This window comes from Curcuma longa, chromosome 14 (genome assembly GCF_044706935.1).
Source record: "Curcuma longa cultivar G26 ecotype Majalengka, Jawa Barat chromosome 14, ITB_CL_G26_1.1, whole genome shotgun sequence".
Lineage (NCBI taxonomy): Eukaryota > Viridiplantae > Streptophyta > Magnoliopsida > Zingiberales > Zingiberaceae > Curcuma > Curcuma longa.
The window spans coordinates 4,273,605-4,295,752 of NC_133874.1; the positions used below are offsets into that span (position 1 = coordinate 4,273,605).

Consider the following 22,148-nt stretch of genomic DNA (forward strand, 5'->3'; position numbering starts at 1 on the left):
TCGAAAATAACTCGTTTAAAAGTTAAACGAGCTTAGTTCGAACTTGGCTCATTAAATATATAATATTTATAATTCAGGTAATATATATATATATATATTATATATGATTGATATCCTGCGCGACGAAAAATCCCGACTCCCGTGCGCGACACCCGACCCACGCCCACTCCCGCCGCTCCCGTTTCGCCGTCCGGCCACCTCCGGCCGTCGGACCGGCCCCGATCGACGCGCCACTCGCCGACGCGTCGATCGGCGTCGGTCCGGCGGCCGCTGGTGGCCGGACGACGGCGAAATCGGTCGGAATCCGAGACCACAGTGGCCGGCGGCGATTCCGGCCAAATCGCGGCCGGAATCCGGCCAAATTCCGGCCGGAGACCGGTCGGGGAAGGACCTCCGCCCCGGCCGGAATTTGGCCGGATTCCGGCCGCGATTTGGCCGGAATCGCCGCCGGCCACTGTGGTCTCGGATTTCGGCCAAATTCGCCACCGTCCGGCCACCTCCGGCCGCCGGACCGACGCCGGTCGACGCGCCGGCCAGTGGCGCGTCGATCGGGCCCGGTCCGGCGGCCGGAGATGGCCGGACGGTGATGAAATCGCAGTGGCAGTGGGCGTGGGTGGGAGATGAGCCGTTTCCGGCCGATTTCGTCGTCATCCAGCCGCCGGACCGACGCCTGTCGACGCGCCGGCGAGTGGCGCGTCGATCGGGGCCGGTTCGACGGTCGGAGGTGGCCGGAGGGCGAAACGGGAGCGGCGGCAGTGGGCGTGGGTCGGGTGTCGCGCACGTGAGTCAGGATTTTTGGTCGCGCAGGATATCAATCCTATATATATATATATATTCGCGAGTCTATTAACAAACACGTTCGCGAGCCTTTAAAAATGAGCATGTTCGTGAACACGTTCGTGAGCCTTTAAACGAACATGTTCACGAGCTCATGAACCAAATACTGTTAAGCTCGAGCTCGGCTTGATAATATTTTTGAGGTCGAAATCAAGCTCGAGCTCGGCTCGTTAACTTAATCGAACGAACTCAAACGAACTTTTTTTCGAATCGAGACTCGAATAGCTCGTGAGCAGCTTGGCTCGTTTACACCCCTATACGAGAGCATTGTGTGCCATGGAAGAAAGAATAGGGGTTTCATTATAGACTCAGGCTTCCTTGAAGGAAAATATGGATTTGAAAATTATAGGACCAAGAAACCAAATTTCAAGTAGGGTATCAATCACTATGTGAACCACCTTTAGATCTAGAAGGAATAAGAAAGGCATTCGCTAGCCACATCAACGGCAGGCTCCTATCAAAACCGATACTTTTAAGATCGACTAATTGGTAGGATTTGGAGGTCGAAATCCAACTACTTTCCAACAATCAGAACTCATGGTTGGTTTAAGTAGTTGCAGTAGTTGATTAAACTCCACACGAGCTAATTAATTCATTAGCGAAACTATAAATCTGAGTTTACGTTATTTTTAATATTTTTTAAAACTAATTGATAATTATTTTATGTTGGTTTATCGATAAATTTTAGTTCTCAACATTTGACTTCATAAAATTTAACTGAAATTGATAGGAAATGATTTTAAATTCGCTATATATTTGTGAACATTATATTTAATTATTGATTTTGTAATATTATTTGTGGAGGTCTATAATTTGCTTGAACTTAAAGTAATTGGAGAGATAGTATAATCGTTGTTCATTGCGCTTTTTTATTGTAACGATCCGGCCCGTTCGTCCGTGTGAATTTTACTTATCATGATTCCTATTTTTCTGTGGATCATGGGTCGTCGATCATCGACCATGCCGTTACCTACTGAGACTTTCCACCCTTGCCCAGTGGATTTTTGTCTTCTCACTTGGTTACCAGATTCAAGGAACTTTAGTACTTTAGCCTGCAGGTCTAGAGTTCGAATCTGGGGAAGGCAAAAATCCACTGGGCAGGGGTGGAAAGTCCTAGTAGGTAACGGCACGGTCGATGGTCGACGACCCATGACCCACAGAAAAATAGGGGTCAGGATAAGTAGAATTCCCACGGGCGGACGGGCCGGATCGTTACATTAGGTATATTTACAATTATAGTTATTTGAATATTATTTTTTATTATTCCAATTTAGTAGGAATTAATTATATTTATGTAATTGATGAGGAGATCTATAATAGTTTTTATTTATATTAGATAAAAGTTATTCCAATTTAGTAGGAATTAATTATATTTTAAAATTTTTAGATTTAGAAAAAAACAGAAAGCAAGAAGTTGGATGTATACAAAGAACTTACTTGAACGTAGAGGTTTAATTGATGAATTTATTGTTGGGTTAGAATAATTTTTTGATTTTGCTTCAAGTAATATTGAATTTATGAATGGAAATAAGATAAGATGTCTATGCAGAAAAGTGTCACAATGGTAAATTTTTACAATGTGATAAAATTTGAGAACATCTTTGTAGATTTGATTTTACCCCCAATTACTATAATTGGACTTGTTATAGTGAACTGTTCATATCTGATGAGGATTATGAACAAAACATATAAGTCTTAGTCAGTGGGAATCAGAGTTATTATCATCAATTTAATTCATATTAGAGAATGATAATTCATGTAGCGAGTCAGAATTTCATTGTTAAACTGAGTAGTGCAAGTTATAATTTTCCTCCAATAGGTGAACAATTGTTTATTGCTTATGCATCACTATTGGAGGAGATAGAAGTACCAGGAGTTGGTGAAAATGTGAATAATGAATCATATCTCCAATTTAAGAGTTGTTGAGTGTTGCAGATGAACCATTATGACATAGTTGTGACAAACACAATAAACTATCTCTTACAGCAAGATTGTTAAATGTTAAAGTAGAGTATAATGTGTCTGAAGATTGCTTTAATGATTTTGTTCAAGTTATTGAAGAGACATTGCCGTGTGATTATATAATGCCCAATAATTTTTACAATATGAAAAAATTTGTTAAGACTTAGGTCTTTCGGTGGAAAGAACTAATGTTTGCAAAGCTAGTTGCATGTTATATTGGAAAGATGATGAAAATGCAAAAGTTTATAAATTTTGTAATTAAGCTAGGTATAAGACTACCAAAAGGAGTCAACAGCGACGTAAAACATACACTCAATTGTTTTATTTACCTTTAACTTTTAGGCTATAAAGACTTTATACATCAAAAGCCACTACTTAACTCATGACTTAACATGCAACTCATGAAACAGAAGAGGGACTAATGGGTCATCCATCTGATAGAGAGCAGTGGAAAAATTTTGATAGAACATATTATGAATTTGCAAAGGAAACTCAAAACATTCAACTAGGTCTCTGTGTTGATGGATTTGCTCCATTTGATAAATCAGGAATAAATTATTCTTGTTGGTCGGTCAATTATTGTAACTTTGTATAATCTTCCACCTGGAATGTATATGAAAACGCCGCATACATTTTTAACATTGATAGTGTCTGACCCACAAAATTTGAAGAAGTTATTTATATATAACCATTGATTGCAGAGCTAAAACAACTATGGGATAAAAGACCTATGATATGCATACTAATTAGATGTTTATAATGAAGATTGCTCTTCTTTGGATCATAAATGATTTTCTGGCTTATGATATGTTATCGGGATGAAGTACCATTGAGATTTTAGGATGTCTAATATGTATGGAGAGATTAAAATCAATCAGATTGAAATATGGAAAGAAGCCGAGTTATTTTAATTGACATAGATAATTTTTACTACCAAATCATAATTTAAAAAAAATAAAAAGAATTTACTAAGATTAGAATTGAAACAATACCTCCGCTATTGAGATTAATAGGTCAACAGATTTGGTACAGAGTGTATAACTTTATATTTGTTATTAAAAATCCATATGATATAATTTATGAATATGAAAGTACACATAAATGGACTAAACAGAATATATTTTGAGATTTATCATATTGGTACAGTCATTTGATTCATCATAATCTTGATATAATGCATATTGAGAAGAATGCTTTTGATAATCTGATTAATACAGTGATGAATATCGTTGAAAAAATAAAAGATAATCTGAATAGAAGAAAAGATATGTGATTTGTTTGTAAAAGACCTACTCTTGATGTCGATCAAAGTAGTAGGGGACCAAAGCTAAATGTAGTTTATACATTGATTAGAGATCAGAGACGTGTTGTTTGTGAATGAGTGAAATCTTTGAAATTTTCAGATAGTTATGTTTCTAATTTTGAAAGATGTGTCGATTTGAAGGAATGTAAATTGATTGGTTTGAAAGTCATGATTGCTATATATTCATGGAAAGACTTATTTCTATCGCTTTTAAGGAGCTATTATTAAATTTTATATAGGGTACCATTATGGAGTTAAATATTTTTATTTATGATATTTGCTCAAGTACAACCTTAAGCCCATTCTTACACATAAGACTAGAAGATACAAGATTTTCTCTAATGTCAGGAACATGATAAACATTTCTCAAAGTCATTTTCTTCCCGGAGGAAAATTCAATATGTACCATTCCTTTTTCGGTAACCACCGCTGCATTATAATTCCCCATGAGAACAGTTTATTCTTGCTTTTCAATTTGATATGAGGAAAATAATTTTTTATTATTACAAACATGAATGGTAGCACCAGAATCAAGCCACCAATCATTAGACATTGTTGTAGTCATGTTGATTTTGATTATCATGCCAATTTCCATTTCTGAGACCATTGCATAGATTTCTTCATGTTATTTTTTAACAACATTGATATTTTTGACATTGATTTCTTACTTGTACCTACAATCAATTTTGCAATGACCTTTCTTACCACAATTGAAACATTTACCAAGAAACTTTTTTTGGCTATTTCCGAACTTCTTGAATTTTCTTTCATTATTGACCTTGAAGTTCCTTTTAAACTTGCTTGCTTCAGCAACATTAACTTTAAAGGATTCATTGCTATTGAACTTGGGATTGTGAGACATAGTCTCCTCTTCAATTCTCAAATGTTTTTGCAAGTCCTCCAAGGTTAAATCATCTCTGCTATACAAAAGTTTCTTTCTATAACCATTCCAACTTTGGGGTAATTTAGTAATAATTGTACCCACTTGAAATGACTTAGAAATATCCACTTTTAATTCACGAAGCTTGGTAACAATGAGTTGTAGTTTATATATTTGATTAAGAATAGACTTGGTATCAATCATGACAAATTCAAGATACTTCAAGATAAAGAATTTATCTGTACCTTATTTTTCAACTTTGTATTTGTATTCAAGTGCATTTCATATTTCTACTGGAGATTCAATTAAGTTGTAAAGATCATAAAGCCTATCAAAGAGAGTGTTGAGAATATGACCACAACATATCACCATGTCTTCTTCATGCTTCTTTCGTGCAACTTTGACCGTATTAGAACCATCATCCTTTGGTTTTGGAAATGAACTCCAACTTTGGATCAAGAACATATGCAACCTTGAGAACAATAAGTAGAAAGAATAATTTTCCTTTCTAGTGGGTAAAATTGGTGCCATCGAATCGATCGAGTTGAACATTTGGATTGAGAAAAGATGCCCTACTCTTTTCGATTTCCATTGTAGAAATAAAATCTTAAAAATTGAAGGAGAATTGGATTTGTGGCATATCGAAATGCTTAGGTTGAGGCGTGTCAAATTAAAATACTTTCCTTTAGGTTTTATTTGCCTTCATTAATCAAAGTTTGCTAATGAGTTTTATTAGCAAATTACCTCCAAGATATAACAATCCTTTCAACCCAATATTTAGTAAAAATATTGAGTTATAAAAAGCATACTTGAAATCTCTTAGAAGTTTGAATATTTATAAAGAGATTAATGTCTTTTCATGAACCAATGCATCTTTTCATCAAATGATGCAACCATCATATCTTTTCAAGTCAAGAGACACATGAGTTAATAATTCAAATGAAATAGTGCAATAGAGAGACATATTAATTCAACTCACATATATTGCAATCTCTTACATCTTGATGGTCTGAAAATACAGTAGCACTCTCTTCCAAAACCCCCCATGAATTGACAACAAAAACTTCCTTGAAACCCTTCTTTTATAGCCTTCAAGTCAAAGGTGATTTCCGTCTATCAATCGACTAATCATCACCATCAATCAATTAATCTATTGAATTTAACCGTTACACTTGTACAACAACTATGTTTGATCACGAACAGTTGACTATTACTTTTCATCAGTTGATTGATTGATGTCCAAATAGTCAAATGCTATAGCCGACTTTGAAACTTTTTATTCAATGCTACAGTATCATTAATTGACTAATGGGCAATTAATCAAGTCGATCAATTAATGTTCTAACTTTCTGTTTTCTACAATAACAATTGACTATTAATGTTCATCAGTATTACTATAGCAGAAATAGTCAAGTCGATCAATCAACTGAGTTCTTACTAATATTTTATTTGCTACAGTAACAGTTGACTATGCTATTGATCAACCAACTATTACTATATCAAAATGAAAAATGATACGCTACATGAAAAATGTAGCATGAAACTCAACATGACACACTCAACTACATGGATGTGGGCTTCACTGTATGGAGTGTGTCATATTGAGTTTTATGTAATATTTTTCATGTAGTGTATCATTGCTCTTATATTATATATCTTGTTGGAAGTCGTTTTCTCACTCTCATAGCTAGGAACTGATTTCTCATCTAGATGATATATCTCTTTTGGTCTAAATTGTAGGTAAACTCTTAATAAATTAAGTATTTCAAATAAGAAAATAATTATTATTCCTAACAAAAAAATACTAATAAAAGTTTTAGGGATCATTTTATAATTTACAATTTACAATAAAATTATAGGTATATATTAATTGGAAGCAAATGAAATTAATTTCCAAATAGGTGTAGCAAAATAGATATTTTTGTGAATTCAGGCATTATTCTTTTCAAATTATTTTGAATAATTGGTTATTTTTTTCAATAGTTATTCCAATTAACAACTTTCTTGAGCTTGTAAAATTCTCATAACATACCCCCCCCAAAAAACCAATTGAACCGGTTCAATTACAACGACTCTGATCCCCTAATGCTAAACTAGTGCCTCATCCATTTGGCCCATAAAAAGGTTATGTGTTGAACATGTTGCGAGTAAGGATCTCAAGTTACATATGTCGCTTATTGTACCTCTCCCTTCTCTCCGAGAGAAAGCCATCGATTCACTCGCAACTAATATCATACAAAGGAGTGAATATGTACAATTTCCTCGGAAAGATGAATATCTTATCTAAGTTAGTTCTTCCTAAAAATACATGCTAAAATGATTCATAACTTCTTATTTCTCAATTAAGAAAGACTTCATAGTTGCGGCATGATTGTTATTTGTCGAGTAGTTCATGTCTTGATGACTAGTTACTAATGTCATAAACTCTCTCGTTGCATACACAAAATCTTTGTAACACTATCGACTTACACTAAATATTATAGGTACAATTTTTTATATTTGAAATTGGATCACAAATTAAGGGTCTAATAATTTCTTAATGACAAATACAAACGAAAGAAATCTCTATCAAATAAATAGAAACAAATAGCAAGCAACCGACTTGGACTTGGCAATTGCAGCACTAACCACTGATCTAAATTGCTCGGTGTCACATGGGATTCGAAGAACACCAGGTTGCGCGTACCCAAACTCTTGCTCTGCCATCTCTAGCAAGATGATGAAAAATGGGTGCTTGAAGAGCTTGGTGTGCACCAAAAACCTCTCCTCCTTCCCTTTCCCAACCATCATTGGCACATAGCCTCTTGGCACACCATTCTTCCTCCTACCCATTAATTATATATATTCGATCGTTTTCTTCTTCCTCTTCCTCTTCTTCTTTATGCTCGAACCGAATCGATAAAATTCCTCCATTTATATTGAAATTGGGTGGTGTTGACATTAGAATATAATTGTTGGTGATCGATCATTCACTTAGCCAACACTACACTAATGGAAGAAAAAGAACATTTCTAAGTCCAAGTGGATGGTGGTGGCCAGGTATGCAACACACTCCAAGTGGAAACTTACAATTTTTAGTGGATGGCATTAGATCACTAGCTAGTTTCATGGTTGACTAATGAACTTTTTTGGATTTAAGATTCTTTGTGAATTATTGAGTTGACTTCTTCATATTTTAGCTCAATTATTAGTACTTGTCATTAAGGCCGTATTAATTTAAAATTTTGATTCAATTTATTCAGAAGTTTATTTTTTTATAAAAATATTGGAGTTTTCACTTCTTCTCAAGTTTTCAGGTAACCTTGATCTATTTGACTCTTGCTCAATCAACTAACATATTAATCAAACATCTAAATTCAACTCAAGTCTTCTCGAATTTGATCAATGAAACTAGGTCAATTTGATTAACCTTAATCCGAGATCAATCACACCAACATATTAAATAAAATTTGTTAAATTTCTCATCATAGAAGCTTATTTAAGAGTTAAGACAACAAAATGAACTTGCTAACTTGCACAAATTTTATTCTTCAAAAAAGGCACTACAAAACTCCATGTAAATTTCTATCTTCTAGAAACCCATTTGTGAATTTAATTCTTACATTCATTTGGAGATAAAAATCAATTTGGACACAATTTTAATAGACAAGTGGTTTGCTGTTGAGCAAAAGGATTCTAAGAGAAGACTTCATCCTTGTTTCTCTCTTATAAAGGCATAGGAGATAAAGAATTTTTTAACAAATGTCGGATTTTTTTTTCTTTTGATAATAGGTAAACGGTCTTTCCCTAGTTCATTTATCGGGTACAAATCCAACACTTTTATAAGGTTATTTGGGCGTTGAATGATATTTTAACGATGCAAATTCTTATTACTTTCTTGACTACACAAATTCTTACTTGTGTGTGAACGAAATTTTAATTTGATATATAGAGATTTACAACGTCTACGGTCTATTACAAATATTTATAAAATATAATTTACTTAATGAGTATGCAATTTAAACTTCGAATATATGATGTCTTTGTTTTAATACTTATTCTGAGGATGGGAAGAGAGAGGTTTAAGTTGGAGATTTGGATTTTATAATAATAATAATTATTATTATTCATTTTTTAACGTGAATTTGAAATAAATTTGCATCGTAACCAAACAAGGGAGTTGATTGTAATTTTAGTCCAATTTTATATATAGATTTTGATTCTTGTTTTGACTAGTTTTGAGTTTATGATATTTTTGAAAAAAATACTCTTGATTTTTTGCCAAGTAAAGTTGACAAGTGCACATCACTATCTATCTTAGAATAAAAAGATAGACTTTGAAAAAGATTTAACATTTGAATCCTAATAAGAATATCTTAGAAATGGACTTCTAAATATAATATTTCAAATTTATTCAATAAATAATAATAATAAATTATCTATTTTTAGAATTAATTGGGTCAGACTTTTAAATGTAATATTTTAAATTTATCTAATAAACAAACAAAAATAAAAATTATCATTTTCAGAATTAATTGAACGTCGAAATTATAAAAAAAAAAAAGGGTCAAAATGGCAGTTTTTTTTTTTTTTTTTTTTGGGAAACTTCACCGTCAGCTGCTGTAGATTTTGGATGGCTTGCGCCAGACAAGCCTGTTACATGTATTTCAGAGTAACTACATGTATACCAATTTCACACAAAATCTATAATCTCTTATAATCCACTGATTTTTAAATTAACAATCAGGCATTGAAATTTCAATACATCTAGAGTTCAATACATCTAGAATTGCCCCCAGAAGGTAACATAGATGGTAGATGCATAGTATTACTAACTTGATAATGATCAAGAATCAATTCCAGAAGGTGGTGATCTAAAATCGATCCTGTCATGCGCCTAACATCTGTATACCTGAATAAATTTTCTTCCATATCTGTGGAACCGACTCTAGAGATGCCGTTGAAGTAGCATATCTACCTTCAATACATCTAGAGTTTACATGGGCATCCAAAAGCAAAACAGAATATTTTACAAACACTGTAACACCCAATCACAAATAATTGAAATTTAGAGATAAATTTCTTTTACCAAAATAAAAGGGGCAAATCGTTAACTGGAAAAATACAACATCGAGCCTAGGCCTGTGTATTATCAGCAAACTCAAACTAATATGAAAAACATCTCATGCATTCCAACCCGACAATCATGTAAATTTAGCGTTCTTACTATGAATTGACATGTTCCAGTGAGAGAGATTATGTCAGTTAGGCATCATCTAAATCCAAATTTACATCCAACTACAAATACTGAACCAGTAACTAATATAAGCATCCTTTAGTGTTGTACATTTAACTGCTTGTTTTGCATCAGGAAAGACATTCAAAAAGGTTTCCAATTTCCTCTTTGTCTAGCATGACGGACCATAAATTAATTTGGCAACCGGACCTATGAAAGTATATATTGCATAAATTGGTTTTTTCTCCCAAAAACATTGCCCTTACCACGCCCTTCTCCCACTTAATGGGATAGAATTAGACCCAGATATGAGAGGGCGATTTCCAAAACCACGTCCTCTTGACCGGAAATTCCGTCCAGAACCTAAAATCAGCAAATGAAACAATCAGCATGAAATATTGATCTTCTATATCTTAGCTGTAGAAAAGCTAAAGCATGCATACCTCCAGTGCTACCACTGCTTGACCGGGCCAATGAGGCCAGTGCTGGACTGACAATCTGACCAGCATCCTGTAGGATTTTAACAAGCTCCCTTGCAAATCTTGCACTTGCCTGAGTGAAGAAGGTAAACGCCATTCCTTTAGCACCAGCTCGGCCAGTGCGTCCAATCCTATGAACATAATCCTCGAGATTCACTGGGAAGTCATAATTGATGACACATTTTATATCCTTAACATCTGCAACAATGTGAAAACGTATCAGATATAATGGTGAGTACAAGAATCATCCGTTGAGATGAGCCTTTTCTGCTAGTGTCTGTGTTATCTTGGTCCTGTGGTCAATATCGACTCTAAATCAGATTGGTAAATTGTAAAGCAGAACTGCGCAACTATCCGTAAAATAATTACTATAGACATTTTGCTTCATGGGGTCGACTGGGCTGCATAACAAAATTAACCAGTTTCATGCTGTAGAAGGGTTGGTGACAATATCAGCCATGTTATCTCAGACAGCAGTGCAGAACAATGCACGAGTAAGAAATCTTGGCAAATTATCCTAGACTTTCCATGTTTTAAAAAAAAAACACTGAGGCTACTATCAGCACCCATTTCCCAGAAAATGAGAATCCTTCTATCAAAGAACTAGAGCCAGTTTAAACCTCATCCCAACTAACATTGACTGAATTGAAGCGGTGCCCAGAAAAGTATTTGATAAGATGCCCAACTAACATTGACTGAAATGAAGAGGTGCCAGACCAAGGTATTTTAAGAGCATTGAAACATGCCCTAGAAGGGAGTAGTAGAGCAACTGTCAGATACCAGTGAAGGTTAGCACATATGAACAAGAACCAGGGATTAACATTTCTAAGGATCCTTTTGAATTTGGTAAGTCAAATTAAAGTAAAATAAATTTAGAAATGTATAAGAAAAATGAGAAAATAATATAGGTTAAACAGAGAAAAAAAATAAAAGCAGCATTGTTACCTTTGCTAAAAGTGGTTTCTCATTTTAGCAAAGGAACTATGCTGACAGGACTTGTAACAATGCTTGTGTCCACTATCAAGCAGGGCAAAACTAGTGTGCCTGCATACAATTAAGTACTTAAGCATTAGTTTCTAAGGTTGAAGTAATGTACTTTAGCTTGCAACGGAAGTTCAGGGTAGCACCAATCCTAGTGAAGATTAGTGTCATCTAAAAAAGTCAATTTCCTAATGATTCTTCTTTAAGAAACATCTACAGCTTCAAGTAGCTAAATCAAAATTTCTATTGTTGATGGTAAAATTTTAATAAATTCTTGCTAATCATGATACACAAGAGAGAGAGAGATCCTACATTCCCTGGTGGTACTGGCATGCTTACACTCAGCTGAGGTAAACAAAGAACAGATGTGCTACCTTTGACAGAAGGCACCTCTTCAGACACCAACCCAAAATATCAGTTCAATTTATGAGAAACTGGTCAACAGCCCAACGACTTCCGATCAGCTTGACGTAAGTGAGAGACAAACTAAGAAGGCCTTAACAAAGTGGTCCTACCAAGGCCACGAGCAGCTACATCAGTGGCAGTCATTATAGGACTTCTGCCACTTTTAAACTCTGCGAGAACCCAGTCTCTTTCCTGTTGAGCTTTATCACCATGAATAGATAGTGCAGGCCATCCATCCATCCGAAGCTGCCTAGTGACCTGGTCACAGCCTTTTTTCGTCTCGAGAAAAACCAGGATCTTGCTCCCATCCATTAATTCACTCAGAAGCTTAATCAGCCTACAACAGGTACAGGTGTAAAGCATAAAAACTACTATATTGCACATAGTTGCTACAAAATTGACAGCAAATTGTTGCCAATAATTGATTTACCTTGGATACTTCTCATGTTCCGAAATGACTTCAATAATTTGGTTTATTGACTGATTAGCTTTCAGATCAGGAGATCCTATTATTATCTAAAAGTTATGTTACTTGTTAGTTCTTTCAAATATCTCAAAGACTGTTACACATGTCAGCTAACATCCACGAGAATATGCACACCTTATACGGGTTTTTTAAAAATTGTCGGGCTAAAGCCTCTACTTCCCTTGGCCATGTGGCACTCCAATATAATGTTTGCCGGTCTGGCCGAATCTGTCATGCAGTTCCATTTTCATTTTGTCAATTTACAAGAACAAATATCTTCAAATCAGAGAAATAAAAAATCAGCAAATGTCCAGCGGCTATTATGTTAGACAATATGAAAGCACAAGAAATGAAAACTGACAAAGTTATCAAAGAAATAGATGTAGTTGGAATAGACAGTGAAAATGTGGAAGTTTAGGATCATGTGCCATCTGTGACATTAGATTATTAATACATTAATCCATATAGTGGAGAAAATAAAACATTAAGTCTTACAAATCCTAATTTCAGTTGCACAAAATCATGAAAATATTAATAGCATATCAGCCTACTCGTAATAGGTGTTCTTAAGTCAAATGACATAAAAACATTCACTTAGGTTCATGTGCTTCAGGGCCATATTTCTGTGCAGTTGCTAGTTGACTTAACAAAGAAAAAACCAGCATGAATGCATGCATGTTAAAATGAAAGATCTTGTTAAAATTTTCTAATCAATGGCAGTCAACACAGCTTTCTTTATCTATTAATTGTTTGGCAGGCTGAAAAAGATAATAAATCATTAGTCAACCTGCAAATGATCCCATAGGTCATACTGAATGACTAAGAGAGAGAAAATAAAACAAGATAAACTGCTCATGAATATCAACAACAGTTGGCAATGATATATAGTTTTCATGGCTTGAAGATCAGGCACTAGACAGTCAATATTTTGCTCAATAAATAAGACGTTCACAAGGATAAAGATACTGTCAATATCTTTACAAACTAGAAATTAATTAGCATGAAATAGACCATACTTGAGAGATAATTTTCCTTATCTGAGGTTCAAACCCCATATCCAACATGCGATCTGCTTCATCCAATACGAGGTACGTTACTCTTTGAAGGTTTGTATGGCATGCTTCCAACATATCAATTAGTCGACCAGGTGTCGCAATGACAATTTCAACACCTGAGAAAACAGTAAGTTTAATGCATATACAAGATTATGGTTGGAATATTTGGGATAACTAGTAATTGACAGCGGCCAAGGGGAAAAAATGAACTGCAATCTAGAAAATCAACCTTTCTTGAGATCACGAATCTGTGGTCCTTTGGGTGCCCCACCATAAATGCATGTGCTTCTAACATTTGCATGTGATCCAAATTTCACTGACTCTTCTTGTATCTGAACAGCTAATTCTCTTGTAGGTGCAAGGACCAAGACAATTGGACCCTCACCATAAGCTAGAAATCATGGTTTAAATGAAGAATTAAATGGTATGCTTGAATTTGCAACACATTAAAACACAGTCAGAATTATTCAGTTTTCCTTCATTTTGACTAACCCAAACGAGGTTGAGCATTAACATGGATCAGTGCTGGCAGCAAATATGCTAGTGTCTTTCCCGAACCAGTTTCCGCAATACCAATCAAGTCCCTGCCCTTCAAAGCCATAGGCCACCCTTGAGCTTGAATAGGTGTTGGTTCACTGAAGCCACATTTCTCTATAGCTTGGAGAATGTTGACTGTCAAAGTAAATTAAAGCAAATGACAAGAAAGAATATCAAAGTAGGAAACACCAGTCACATCTAAAATTGAGGTGATCAAAAGCTATTTTAGTGATCTAAGAGAATATTGCCTAAAAAAGTATTTCAAAACTAAGAAAATGTTTTGCAGCTAGAAGAACACCTATTGTAAGTTGAAACGTAATTACAACTTGACTTGAGATAAATTGGCTCGTAGGAAAATAATTTAAAAGGTAAACTGACCCATATTGAAGCCAAGGTTTAAAATATCGACCCGTGCCGAGGTTTCGGTCCCAGACCGGAACTATACAGTTTCGGTACCGTATCGTACCATGCCGATATAGTTTCGGTATTTTTAAAATAAAAAATATATTAATTAAAATAAAAAATTTAATATAAATATTTAAAAATAAAAAATAAAAATATTTTTTAAAAATAATAAGCTAATTTTATAGATTTTATTAAAGTCTATTTAAATTATCCCGAACTATAACTAGGAATTGATTATTAAAACTTAATTAAACCCTAAGTTAAAAAATAAAAAAAATCAAAAATCGCGCATCGCTCGCTGCCCATGTGCGGAGGCGTCGCCGGGTCCGCACAGCGCCTCCGGTAGCGTCGCCTAGTCCAAGCGTCACCTCCGGTGGCGTCACCGGGCACAGGCGACGCCTCCGGCGGCGTTTCCCAGGCTAGAACCGCAGTGTCGGTGCTATGCCGGTGCCGGTCCATCGGCGAAACAAAAAATTTCGTCCGTATCGCGCGATGCGGCTCGAAATTTTAATCCCCGATTGAAGCAATAAAATCACCAATGAATAAAATGGGCAAGCCGTGTCAGTCAACATAGGCGGAATTTACTATTTTGCAGCAACCTCAGTGAGGTCGCGGAGGCCAAGTATGGCTGCCTCGTGGTGGCAAGCCATTGTGAAAGGCCTTTTTTTCCTTTTCCTATCTTCTTCCCCTATTTCCATTTTTTAAATTTTTATTTTTTTACACAGTTAATTCCAATTCTTTTACCTCTATTAATTTTTTTCTCTTCATTCGTTAATTTTTTTTCCTCTTTTATCAATTTTTTCCCAGAAGAAAACTAAAGAAGTCTTGTTAGCAACAATAAAACAAGATAAAATTTATTTATATTGATATAGTAGGGGATAGAACTCAATAACGCAGAAGGATCCATATAGCCGACCTCACCTATTGGGATAAGATTTGATTGTTGTTATATCAATATTCCTCTCCATTCACGAGGTAAACAAAGAAAAACCTCTTAGAGGATGGTTATTTTTTTTATTTGTCCACGAGGTAAATAGAGAAAAAACACACTTTAAGATGGAGAAAATAGATTGTTAAAAAAATAAAAATAAATAAATATAATATAATTTTTAACCTTATAAAATATACTATTATTAATGAATTAAATTATTCTATATATACATTTGGTTTAATTTTAAACTGATCAAAATAAATCCAAATTAAATCTAGTTTAAACCTACTTGATCATATTATGTCTACTTTGTGAATTTCAACTAATCCTAAATTGACTTTTACTCAATAAGTATCAAATATTTCACGAAATAATATCAAAATTTGAACTTAACATTTAACATCTCAAATATAACTCAATAGTAACCATCTATATTAATCAAATATTAATAAAAATATTTTTTTAATTAATATATTTTATATTTAAAAAGTATCAAAACCATATTAGTACAACACGATATAGTATCAAAAACATATCATTTCGGTCATAAACTAAAAACTTCGACACATCTCAAAATTTTAAACCTTGGAAAGCACAAAGGTGAGGCACATGAAATGTTACAATATGACAGATCATGAGGTCAAAAATAAAAATGATGTGATCAAGGATAAGTTTACCATTCAAATTCTAGTTTGACAATGGACTATATTATTTGGACCTAAGAAAGGCTAGTAGTCTTCCAAAATATTAACTTCAAAACAAATATAAGTATAGTTCTAAATAGGTATTAGGATACATCATCATCAACATCAAATCCATTTGTCCCAACTATTTGAAATCAGCTATATAATATTATCCCTTTGTCTCTATTAAGGTCTATGTAAGACTATATGATTAATATTCATAAGAAAGGTAAAGAAAGAGCAGAAAAAATAAGAATCTAAAATTCCTTAAATATCATTTATATATGATTAATGTGCAATCATGTTAAACAAAGCAAGACAAGAACCAGTCATGTGCTACAAGTTATAGTGTTCTATGATTTAAATAGCTCTTAAGGCTAATTTTTATGCCAAGCTACTCTTTTCTTATTTCTATTTGTAAATGTCAAGCTTAGTGCAAGTGTGTTAATAGGAATGAAAGGTGAAGTAGAGTCCATGTAAGTACGCTCATAACAAATCTTATAAAGGCGATAGAAAGAATTTAGGTTCGTGATGCTCATGGTCATGAGGTATTATATATATATATATATATATATATATATATATATAACATAATCAACAATGAATTTACAAAGATAAAGAAAACCTCAAGTCAATGACCCAGCTTTTTATTGAATAAAGTAAAAAAGACACCAAAAGAGAGGACACACCATCTAGACTTAATCCTTTCCATTTCCGCACTCTTGCTTATTTGGGTGGGTTATCTCACTCATGTCTTTTGCCTCTCAAGTATTCCACTCCTCTCTGCACTCCATTATCTACAACTCACCTAATTACTTATGTTTGTCTTATCTCCTCCCTTCCTTAAGTATTGATGATTTTAATCCTTAAAAGTGCACCATTTATGTAAGATGAAATATAGGAAGAGAAGATATAGATATCTAAGCAACAAAGTTGATGAAATCTCAACCATAATTAAATCAGAGCACCAATACTATAACGTCATCAAACTTTAACAATTCTTCTATATCTAGAAACTAATTCAACTCTTTGATGGTTCCTTGCCATCCATAAATTGATACAGGATAGAAGTTCTATAGATTAGCATATAGAGGTGACCTTTCACCCTACCAAGCACTAATAAAATCCAAGAAGTGCGCACAGTTGTGTTTGTGTGGATATAAAAGCACTATGAAAATCCAAAAGGTACAGATCATTGTATTTGTTTCAATACAAAAGTGCTTAGGACCCTAAACTTATTGAACTGATTTTCCTATCACAAACAAGAAAAACAAAAGGTACTGGAAGAACCAAAATCCTGCCATCTTACTCTTTTTGGTTATAGATGCCAAAATATCCCGTCAAAAATTAGAATTATATGTAGGATTTTGCTACGAAAACCTTATTGTACTACAAGAAAAATAGTCTTGACCACAGTGTTGCATTAAAAAAGTGATTTTGTATAAAAGTTACCAGGAAAGTTCGCCTCATGAAAGAACCTGATAGGCTTTGGAACATCATGGCCTTCTGTCGTAATCTGGCGGCTTCTTCGGTAGAGCATAGCCTCCTGCTCTGACATTGCTTGCACCGAAGGGCCCTCCAAATATAAGTTCTTCTCAAATGGGACGAGGTTATGGAAATTCTGTATCGGGAGGGAAACTCTATCCAGATCATCTGTTGACTTGGTGAAGTTCCTATTACCAAAACCATCTCTACCACCCCCACGACCTCCTCCAAAGCTTCCCCTTCCTCCTGCACTGCCACGGCCACCATCAAGTCCCCTTCCCTTCCCACCACCGCCAAAACCATGCCCTCTACCATTTACGCTACCACCTCTCCCCGAGTGAAAACCGCTCCCGGTCACACCACCACCTCTCCCCGAGTCAAAACCCCTCGCACCACTCCCAGCCCAACCGCCGCGATCACCACCACGACGTCCACGGCCTCCTTCTCCCCCAGATTCAAACCTCTCATCCCGAAAGCGTTCCATGTCGACAGGTCTTCCGTTACCGCCCCCGGATTGAAAACGAGCGGTAGTGGGAGGGGCAGCGAAGATACTTCCGCCACCGGTGACTGCAAAGCTAGACCCCGAAGGGGGTAAGATGGGGCCAGATCCCATACCACCGCCCAGAGGAACCGATCCAGACGGCATCATCGGACCGCTCATATGCGGCTGCGGCTGCGGCCGCGCGAAATTGCTGAAGTGGAGAAACAAAAGGCATAAGAAATCAACAAATCCAACGGAGTGAAGGAACCAACAAAAAGGGAGACACAATCTCACCTCCGTCTCTCCCGATAGGAATTGAGATCAGCGTAGCGAGCGTCGAACGGGTTCATCCTCGTACCACCTTCCAAGTCCCGACGCCTGGCTTCTTCCGATCGAGCGACGGGAGAGCAGGGAAGGCTTTCGCTAGGGTTTGCGTCGGATCTGGCGGAGGAGCAAGGCCCAGTCGGGCTTTTGTATTCGAACCGATCCGGTCCGGTCCGGTCCAAATTGGTTCGTGTTATGGAACAAATATGAACTCGGGTTTGATCCTTGCGGAAACCATTGCCCCAACACAATGATGGTCTAACTAAAGGGATGATGAATAGATATTGTCCAACTTTCTCAATTCTTTATAATAACAAAAAAAAAAAAAGATAATTCCAGTGATAATATAAGCAATGGAAATAATGAAGCAAATTAATATGACATAATTTGGAGATGCCAAAACAGTTTGATTGTGTTCCCCATTTGAAAAAAAATTCTTACAAATACACCATTCGAGGGATTAAAATCATCATTCAAGTTACAACCCTGAATTTAATCCATTGCCCCAAAGACAACAAAATTTGGATAAAAAGTGTATTATGTGTAATTAGTCACAGTGATAATATAAGAAATAGAAATAATGGAACAAATTAGTATGACACTAATTTGAAGATGTAGCATAGTTCAAAGGCTCCACTCCTACATTAAAGCTTATGACACATGATGTAGCATAGTTCAAAACCCTCATCGTACTCAACTATAAAACACTTTTAGTTGAAGGGACCTTGTTTGTAGTCGACCAAACAACTTCCTTTGGTTGATCAAAGCCTTACATTAACCTAGGAAGTTTCTTTGGTCAACCTAAACCTTAGTTAAACCATGCAAAGAGAATGTAAGGTTTCTCTTACATTCCTATCAAAAAAACTCAATATACACATAAAATAATCGCAAAATTATAATGTTGATCAATACAATACATGAGAGAGTAGTCTTCGAGTTGAACTCAAGCCCGATGATCATCTACGAGTTTGAATCATCTCATAGCCCTACAATCAATCCATGAAGTCCATCATCAAGCTTGATCACTTCAACCTCCAAGTCACATTATATTTTGCTAAAATATCAAAACACTATGGTTAAACCTTTTACCATAAGTCACTACAAAAAAAATAATTTTTTAGGGATAAAATTTAGCGATGAAAATTTTTCATCTTAAATTTACAACGAATTTTGTAACGAAAAGAATTTTCGTCACAGTTTAGCGACGACTTTTACGACGAATTATTATTTATTGCTAATTCTGCAACATATATAATTCGTCGTAAATTTCGTTGCAAAAAATTATTTTATCGTAAAATTTATCGTAAATTGGCGACAAAAAAATATTTCGTCTCAAATTGGTGACGAATAATTATTTCATCGTAATTTTGTGACGAATAACATTTTTGTCACCAAAATTTGACGACGAATCTGGATTTCGTTGCAAAATTGACGCTGAATTATATTTTTGTCGCTAAAATTTGGCGACGAATCAGTGTTTCGTCGCTAAAATTTGGTGATGAATGTTTCATCGCCAAATTGGCAACGAAACCCACATTCGTTGCCAAATTTGACGACGAAACCCATTGGCGATGAAATACAGATTCGTCACCAAATTTAGCGACGAATGTGGGGTTTCAACGCTAAATTGGCGATGAAATTTAAAATTCGTCACCAAAATTTCCCAATAAACCCTAGATCTGCTGACTTTTCTCTCTTCCCACGTGTTTTAGGGTTTTCGATCTTCTCCCGCAGCCCGCCTCCGCCATCGCCAATCGCCGTTGTGCCTCGTTTTTGCCAGATCTCTCCAAAGAACGGAGCTTCCGTCACGTCTAGAGCTAGGTATGCGAAGCCCTTTCTCCTTGCTTGCTCTCGGCTCAATTTTCTCGGCGCCGAGCCGTGACCCGTCGACCGCTGGCCAGGGGCGGGTCGCACCCGTTGGCCACACCGCCACTGGGCTTGTGCCAGCGGGCAGGGCCAGTGGCCGCGGGTTAGCGGCTGTGGGCCAGTGACCGCGGGCTAGCGGTCGTGGGTCGGTAGCCCCGAGCCCGGCTACAGGCCCAGTGGTCGCGACCTAGTGGTGTTGTTGAGCGTGCACAACTAGTATACAACTTCTACAAGCCATCTTCTTCATCTAGTGGTGTTATTGGACGTGAACGGAGCCAGGCTCGTGCAACCGAGGAAGTTTCAGGAGGAGTGTACGACGCTTAGGACTTCCGGATCAACTCAACACAAGTGTTTGGTTTTCTTTTAAGTCTTACTGTTTTAATTTATTATTATTCTTTATTGAACTGTAAGACAAATTTCTCCGCCTCCGAACAAACATTTGGAAAGGAGACCACTAGTGGACGGGCGCCTCCTGTACATAGGCCTTGGACGTACTAACCCTGGGGGGTAAGGAACCAAGTAAAATCCGTGAGTCCCTATGCTTGTGATCTAATTCTGCTGCTTAGTATCTCTGATAGAACGAACGAACAAAAAATGCGACGACTGCGCTATTCACCCCCCCCCCCTAGTGCGCATCCACGATCCTATAATATCATGCTTGTTGATTATTTTATTAAGTTATTGACTAAAGTGTCATTTTAAAAACATGTGAAGTCTTTGAGACTTAGAATAGAATGTAATATATTATAAAGATAATTGGATATTGTAAAATGTTTGATTATAAAATGTCATGATCTATTCAATGTATATGTTATTACTAAATTTGGATAAATTTCGATGAGCATATTGACATGTTGAGATTGATCCAATCACATGGACAATCATCTCTATTTATTAAGTATAAATAGAGGTAAGACTATTGTTTATAAGACAATTAATGAAATTGTGAATGGAGACATACTTGTAAGTTGGAATCACCTTGATAATTATATCAAGATGAGATCATTTGTAAATTGATAATGATTTGAGTAAATGTACTCACTATTTACTAAATCTGTTGTAAGCCAGATTAGAATTCATGAGTCGAATTTAAGATTAGGTGTTGAATATGTAGAACAAAATTTGTACGACGTTAAATTTGAAAAAAAAAATACATTCTTTATTAGTAAAGAGAATAATATTGTAGCATGTGATTCATACCACATGTATTATAGTGATAATAAGGGTAGTAGGAGAATAGATCACTCTTCTCTATTATGTAAGATAATCTTGATTTTACCCTCAATAACTTTTTATTGTCTACCTGAAATTAGTGATTGCTACTTTAACTGTATTGTAATAACTATGGATGATTCAGTTTATGGAACATAACTAAAAAAGTGATTGATTAAAATGAATGAATTCTAGTTAAAAAGGAATATTAAAATAATTTTATATTTTTTTATCTTTATTCATTAGTCAACCAATTACATTTTTGTTTAGTACTAAAATGTGATTGTGAAAAATTATAATGATTGTAGATACTAAACATGCTCTTGACATAATAGTCATTATGAGGGATTAGAGATGTTTATATTGATGTAAATGATTTGATCTAGGTTAATATAAGATATATATTGATATCTCCAATTGTCTTGAAGAGCGGTGATGTAAAGTGTAACAACGTTCTTAGCTTTAATCGCTCATTATGTTTGTTGTTGCACGACCCATTTTTTCTTAAATATGAATTGGATGTTCTAATATGGTCTTTGTGGCTTGACTTAGACGAGTGAAAGATATTGGTAGTGGATGACAACTGCACTTGCCATAATTATCCACTAGCAGCAATTAATACAACTGTCATTTTCTCATTA

At 35.5% G+C, this 22,148-nt stretch overlaps 1 protein-coding gene across 3 annotated transcripts; it reads right to left on the reverse strand.

Annotated features, from left to right (window-relative positions):
• Positions 1-10,170: 10,170 nt before the first annotated feature.
• On the reverse strand, positions 10,171-18,532 carry LOC141845093 (DEAD-box ATP-dependent RNA helicase 20-like). 3 transcript variants are annotated; one of them, XM_074733138.1, is made up of 10 exons: positions 18,400-18,532; positions 17,592-18,316; positions 14,076-14,255; positions 13,813-13,974; positions 13,545-13,699; positions 12,664-12,756; positions 12,493-12,578; positions 12,173-12,399; positions 10,641-10,874; positions 10,171-10,560 (listed from the first exon to the last, which is right to left on the reverse strand). In XM_074733138.1, exons 1-10 carry the CDS (start codon positions 18,453-18,455, stop codon positions 10,460-10,462), a joined length of 2,019 nt encoding a protein of 672 aa, XP_074589239.1. In that variant the 5' UTR covers positions 18,456-18,532; the 3' UTR covers positions 10,171-10,459. The 3 variants fall into 3 exon arrangements, 1 of the variants encoding a protein (XP_074589239.1); XR_012603217.1 differs by lacking the exon at positions 10,171-10,560 and having other exon boundaries at positions 10,784-10,874; positions 11,970-12,399; XR_012603218.1 differs by lacking the exon at positions 10,171-10,560 and having other exon boundaries at positions 10,798-10,874; positions 12,032-12,399.
• Positions 18,533-22,148: the final 3,616 nt, after the last annotated feature.

Bases quoted from the DNA above. Each gene is read 5' to 3' on its own strand.
- LOC141845093 (XM_074733138.1), bottom strand. From the start codon at position 18,455: ATGAACCCGTTCGACGCTCGCTACGCTGATCTCAATTCCTATCGGGAG. The intron at 14,256-17,591 runs GTAACTTTTATA...TTACTTTGACAG, and splicing joins TCATGAGGCGAACTTTCCTG to TCAACATTCTCCAAGCTATA. The intron at 12,579-12,663 runs GTGTGCATATTC...CATAACTTTTAG, and splicing joins TTTTAAAAAACCCGTATAAG to ATAATAATAGGATCTCCTGA.